The sequence below is a fragment of the Oryza brachyantha genome, chromosome 7 (assembly GCF_000231095.2).
Source record: "Oryza brachyantha chromosome 7, ObraRS2, whole genome shotgun sequence".
Taxonomy (NCBI): domain Eukaryota; kingdom Viridiplantae; phylum Streptophyta; class Magnoliopsida; order Poales; family Poaceae; genus Oryza; species Oryza brachyantha.
Window position 1 is genome coordinate 913,112 of NC_023169.2, and position 7,026 is coordinate 920,137.

Sequence of the window (7,026 nt, forward strand, 5' to 3'; positions counted from 1 at the left end):
CATCTAAGCAAGAGTGTAACCGTGATGATGGCTTGATTCCGACGGATGATGGTGCGATGGTAACAACCCAGCCCCCGAATCTACCCAGCTCACTCTACACGTTAAGTGGGCCCACATTCGTAAAACATCCGCTTACATTTTCCTTCCTGTTTTGTATAAGAGGTTGGCCTGCAGTTAATATGCTAAAGATAAACTGGGTATATAAATCGGCCCAAACCTACCTATAATCTCCATATAAGACTAATCATACCAATTAAACACTTGGCCCTAAAAGGCCGAACCAAAAGGAGAACACATAAGGTCTAAAACACTATCAATGTGTTAGGGTATTACACTCTCTCCCTCAGCGTTGACGTCCTCGGTAAGCACTTGGGCCCAATAGGCCGAACCGAAACAAGAACACATGTAGACCACAAACTGTATCAATGGATTGGAGTATTACACCCCCTCCTCAGTCAGGCTAACGTCCTTGACAGTTTACCTCTACTCGGAAGGTGAAAACCTAGAATCTCCTCTCGGTGTCACATTGTTGCAACGTGTCCCTCCAGAGACCATATCATTATCTAAAATGGCAAGAATTATCGAACAGGGGAGAGTTAAACAACAAAGAGTGATGTACAAGTATTTAATTTCTCGATCCGTCGACCTCCACAATATCGAACTTTACCTAGACTTCCATGATTGATCGACGGCACAACTTGAATACACAATGGTACTAGGTTAAGAGGTTAATTTACTATTGCAATTTGAGTTTTGAGTATCTCGAAGCAACATTAAAGCATGGACACGACGATGAACTTGTAATTTTACTACACCTGATCGTATATATATAGCCGGCCCTATAAATACCAGCAAGGCACAGTACTAATCTCTCCATCTTTTTCGTCTAGCTTGATCGATCGATTTGTCCCATCCCAAGTGATGCAAATGGCCATGGCCGCGTGGTCGTCAAGCAGCTCTGTAGCCCTCTTGCTGTTATTAGCTGCATCACTTGCGCTGGCCATGCCGCCGCCGTGCAGGGCGCAGCAGGAGTTGCCGGAGGACTACTATGTGTACCCACACAACGCGACGAGGGCCCTCGTGGGCGTGCCGGCGGTGACATGGAACGCCACGGTGGCGGAGTACGCGCAGAGCTACGCGGCGGAGCTGATCAAAGACGGCGGCTGCGAGCTCCAGTCCTCGGGCACCATACTCTACGGGGAGAACATGTACTTCAGCTCCGACGCCGGCTCGACGGCGGCCGACGCCGTGGCGTCGTGGGCGTCGGAGGAGCAGTGGTACGACCACGACACCAACAGCTGCTCGGCGCCGGAGGGGAACACGTGCGGCCACTACACGCAGGTGGTGTGGCTCAACTCGACGGACATCGGCTGCGCCACCGTCGTCTGCGACGGCGGCCGCGGCGTCATCATCACCTGCAACTACTGGCGGCGAGGAAACGTGGCCGGCGAATCCCCGTACTAAAAGTATTCGGAGTTCTCGATTCACAGCCCGTGCCCTACGCATGTATAATCGTTGTCAAGCTGTTCTTTTTTTCTTTTGTTTCTTTCTTTCACAATAATTTTAGGTTGGACAACTCTCCGGTGCATTATACTATCAGTATGAACTACTCTCAGTCATTAATTAAAAATAATATTTTTTACTTTGTTAATTAATTGATTAGCAATATTTTGTAATTTTATTTTTTGGTAATAAAGATCATAATAAAAAGGACGATATTACCCTTTCAAATTTCTAGTACACACGATATTATTAAGAGTATAATTTAACCATAGTCGTCCGATAAAAAAATATCAACAGCGTGGATTAAATTCTACTACCAATAAAATGCAATGGAGCTAGCTTCTTTTAGGTTAGGCGTCTCGTAACTATGCAGATGTCAAAAGTTGTATCAGATTTATTGCCCTATTCCAGATGTATGCTTATCTAAGGTTTAGCAAACCTGAGCTTCCTTTATCAAGAAAACAGTTGTGATACGGAAATAAATAAACCATGTGTTTATTAAGATATTTGCATTTCTGTGTTAACTACTCTGAATTGATCATGGTGCTTGCTTAGTGTTAATATCCCACTTGAGTGAACTTAATTACTGGACTTTTATAGATGCACATGTGTAAGCAAGATTCCGATGATAAAGAGTTACACTAGTACAATACTATGATAGTTAGTTGTACTTCGCTATACAGCTTGACATGATTAGTACTTCAAAACTATTTTCAGATTATCATTCGCCATTTTTACATGTCTCCGGGGTGATTATGGAACACATCATTCTATTCTACCTACAGTCTTCATCAACCTCAACTTCTCAAGTGCACAGACATAACAAAAGATTGTCAGAGCATAGAGAAAGTGTAGCCCATGAATGGTCAGAGGTGTTTTATGGGCCGCCACATGATTAGCTCGGCCCTAAGAGGTGCTTCCGGCCCATATAAATTGGGCTGCACTAGTATAGCTGAGTGACTGATGGGCCGGGCCCAAATTTGGGCATTCGGGTCGAAACTAATGCTATTACATTTTCTGCACGGATGCAAAAGTTATTTGAGTTCGTACACGTTGTCAATCACGGAGAAATTTTTCTCAAAAATGTCGACCAAAAATGCATAACCTCTGATCATGTCGCAAATTTCACGATCCACGGAGCAAAACTTTTAATGGGGATTGCAACATAAGCTGATCATGTCGCTGCAAACTCGGTTGAATTTTGATGGGAAATAAAAATAATACGAAAGGGATGTGAAATTATTTTTGACTCGGTTATTTAATTTCCGATGGCTACGCATCAGGAGCTCCTCTCGAACGCGTTAATTTAATACTAGGAATATTGTAGGATTATTCGATTTCACCTTAAAGTGAAAAAAATTCAAGGTTTTGGAGAAGGCTATAAGATGGTAATTTCTGTGATATAAATTACCGGCAATAAGTTACAGCGTGTCACAGTTTTCTCTATTGTCCTACTAAACAGAGACAGAATGGTGGCAGGGGCTTGAGCCCCCACTGTCTCCGTTAAAGCTATTGGAGCCACACAAAAACCCCCTAAAATTTTATGGCAAAGATCAATAAAAAAGGAGCTAAAACTTTATCTAGCTTGTTCAGACCCCCTAATCTTGCTGGCTAGATCCGTCACTGCTGCTAAAGTTAAATTAAGAAAATAAACAGAGCGTTTTTTTGTTAAAATTTATTTGAATCTCTCACCAGAGTTTGATGGCTTCCGTGAAAACAAAACCGTTTAGCCCAGTAACCGTACGTCCAGTAGACTAATTAGATTTAGGCCACGTTTGGCACCTTGGATAAGTTATTCAAACCCTCTCAGTTTTCACGCACGCGTTTTTCGAACTACTAAACGGTATATTTTTGCAAAAAATTTCTATAGAAAAGTTGCTTTAAAAACATATTAATCTATTTTATAATTTTTATAATTAATAATTAATTAATCATATAATAATCTACCACTATATTTTCCGTGTCAGATAACTAACCATCCTTCCTACCCAACCGAACGCAGGCTAAGTCGGTTACTTTGATCTTTTCCTTTGATTATTTTGAAAATTAGGTACTTATACGTGCACGCTTCTAGTGCTACTAAATGGTACAATTTGTTTATTATATTATCTATGATGTATATATCTTATTCCATTGTTTATTATTGATCTAACTATTATCATAATAAAAATAAGATAATATTTCATCTTTAGCCGGAAAAGAACGCAACCGTCCGAACAATTAATATGCATACATATCCTATTATATTTAGACATGCGGTGGAAGATTATTGTTCCAACCTAGCTAGCTAGTGCCATGTTCTGATTTCTCAACAAGTTGATCAAATCCAGACAAACACAAAAAGGAAGAAAATAGCTGGTGTACTAGTGGTCGGATCAAATCGAAACCACGAGAACACGATTCACATCCCATTTTTTTTATTTCTGTTTACGTTTGTAAGTTAAAATTTAATTTTTTTAATCTTTAATTTAAAATTAATTATGGGATTTTTATTAAAATTTATTTTCTGTCTGATCAATAAAAAATACATATATAAAATTTGTACTTACATATTATTTTTTTATTTATAAATATAGCTGGGGAAATCACCTTCCTCGGATTCAGATTCTGAACGAATTTGCACGGCGCCCTTTTCAACCTTTGTGCACAGATATATACGTATAGATTCGTACCTGGATCAATGAATATACGTATTCACAGGTATAAAATTTAACAGGAAGAGAGAGAAGGAAGTGAAAAAGGCGTAAAGAAAGTAGAGAGAGAAAGGGTTGCAGTGGAGTTAAGAGAGAGGACAGAAGGGACGTTGAGTTGACAGGGAGTAGGGCCCACCAGTCGCTGTGGTGGGCCCCACGCTTGTCTCTCACCCTCGATCGCCATTGGCTGTACCTCTCTCTCTGTTCATCAACTTCTCTTGCATGCAAAACCCTACTGTACTCCTTGATGTATTTCCAGCTAGCTAGCTTAGCCTCTGACGACTGATTGGCCATGCCCACTGGTACTGCTTTTTGAAGAAACACAAATTACAATTGGATTGTGAATTTGTGATGATCTGAAAGAATGTCACCATCTCTCAAATGGATATGTGCATATACCAAATGTTAGTTTGTTGTACTGTCTTAATTCCTCCATGTGTGCTTTGTCTAATTGTCTGTACTAGTAAAATATAAGCACTTTTAAATATTTTCGTGGGGTTAAGATAAGAAAATAGATAAATAAAAGACGGGCCAAGGGTTCTTGTAGCAATTGAACTATAAAGGATTTTGCGAAGGTCTAAGATTTTTGTGATAATAAAATGATATGAAACTATTATAGCATGGTAGGTTAAAATTTTAAAAACTAAAAACTATACTTGTCAATAGACCATTATTATGTAAGCTATTTACGTTGTACCACTAGCTAGACATCGATTATTAATTCCTAATTTTTTTAGCAGTACATTTGTTTGGTATAACTCAACTCTTACGTTATACTAACTTCGTCGTTTCATATCGTACAAGTAATCTAAATTCATCCATTGATAAATATATATAATTTATATATATATGTCTAAATTTATTAACATTTATACGAATCTAGGTAAAGTTAGAAAATCTTGCCCTGTCAACCGGGCGGATGGAGTAGTTTTCATAAAGCTAACTTGAAGGCTTCACCCACCCAAGTTATTTTTTAAATAAAACGCCTCGGCCTGCTTCACTCTATTTTCTCATGGATCTTAATATCTGGATTATTTACTAAAGCTCTAGCTACACCGAACTAGAATGTGAGAGCTGATGTCCTATCAAACATACCGTGCTTTATTAATTACTACTCAATTTTTTATATGGTCAAATTTTTTAGTTTTAGTCTTTTTATATGGTCAAACTTTTTAGTTTTAGTTTTATATAGATTCATCTATTAAAAAACTTATATAGTTATGTTTAAATTAATTAGAATTTATATGTATATAACTAAAGCTATAATGTCTCACGCTGTAAAATAAATGGCAGCAGTAGTTTCTCAAATCACAATTATATGCCATCCAGCTAGACGTGCATGCTCCTAGTTTAATAATTGCATTTATTTATCTTTATCTTGATCTGCCCTGCCGATAAGATAATACAGCGGTCAGTATGGATCACCTTTTTGCCTCCAAATCTTTTTTGTGTAGATAATATCTGATCGATTGATGCCTACAAAGTGCTCATCAGCTCACTTTCTGATTAAGAGATTAGTGTGATAATGGTATGTGTTCCCAAAGTTTTTTTTATGAGAGAATGATGTGCTCCCTAAAGGTAAATAAATCCTAATAATTAATATTTTAACCCATCAATGCACACGTACATTCATCGTTATGCATCCATGCCGGTCTATCCTGTGGCCGAAAAGAAATAAAAAAGACATATACAATCATGATCCATGTAATTTTTAGATATGAAGCACAATCATAAACGTTCATGACGTGTGCATACTTATATCTAGTAACACATTCATACACTATCTCTATAAATAACACCTTAAAAATGGATCGGCATATCTGAGATTAACAAAATCATCACAAGGGTGTTTTTTAAGAATTTTACTGTTCTTGTATCAAGAGTTATCAAAGTTTTAGTATAAAATTTAATACCTTCTACTATCTAAGATACCGAGATACCGAGAGATACTAAAATTTACATAGAAAAAAAATGATATCTCCTGGTGCCTTATATATGGGTACGTTCTCCATCATTAAAATATTAATTAACAGTAAATAACAGTTAGCCATGATATAAGTCCGTACGTACTACACATCACAAGAGATTAAATTAAAAGTTGGGAGTACGAACGTACTTATCTCTTCGCTTATGTTTTCATTTATGTTTATATCTATAAGTCAAAATATATATTTTTAACGTTGATTTTAAGATTTTTCAGTGAAGTTTGTTTTTCTATATTAATTTTTAAATCACTAAGAGTACATGTACATAAAAGTTTTAGTTATAAATTATTTTTCCTTTATAAATGTAATGTTTATCTTTTACATGGAAACCAAACCATCACCAATCCAGAAGCATTTCAGGGCAAGGCAAACGAGCACGTAACCAGCTGCAGTGCTGTCAATCAGGTATTCTGATGGTCATGTTGATTTGATCACTTTGGGGAATGTCTCCTGTTCGATCAAAGTCCCATACATGCATTAACACGCATCAGATATATATATACTCCATCGGTAAAAAAACTAATTTTTCGGTTTTTATGTCGAGCATTTGATCATCCGTTTTATTTAAAAAAAATTTAAGAAATTTTAAAAAAATTAGTCCCATATAAAATACTATTTATATTTTATCATCTAATAAAAATAAAATTATTAATCGTAAATTTTTTAATAAGACGAAGAGTTAAACAATATATAAAAACTGAAAAGTTGATTTGTTTTAGGACGGAGTATCAAGTATATGTCACGTGATGTTCTCTTAATCTGTTCGTACTCGGTCGTATGAATACGTAAGTCTACATACCGCTATTTTTCAGCACTTTCATACTCGATCAAGCTAAAGCTACTTC

The 7,026-nt window shown here is 37.0% G+C and overlaps 1 protein-coding gene across 1 annotated transcript; it reads left to right on the top strand.

Annotated features, from left to right (window-relative positions):
- The first annotated feature begins 921 nt into the window (after positions 1 to 921).
- Positions 922 to 1,464, top strand: LOC102701842 (pathogenesis-related protein PRB1-3-like). Its single transcript, XM_006658190.2, has one exon. The coding sequence runs from the start codon at positions 922 to 924 to the stop codon at positions 1,462 to 1,464; it is 543 nt and encodes a 180-aa protein (XP_006658253.2).
- Positions 1,465 to 7,026: the final 5,562 nt, after the last annotated feature.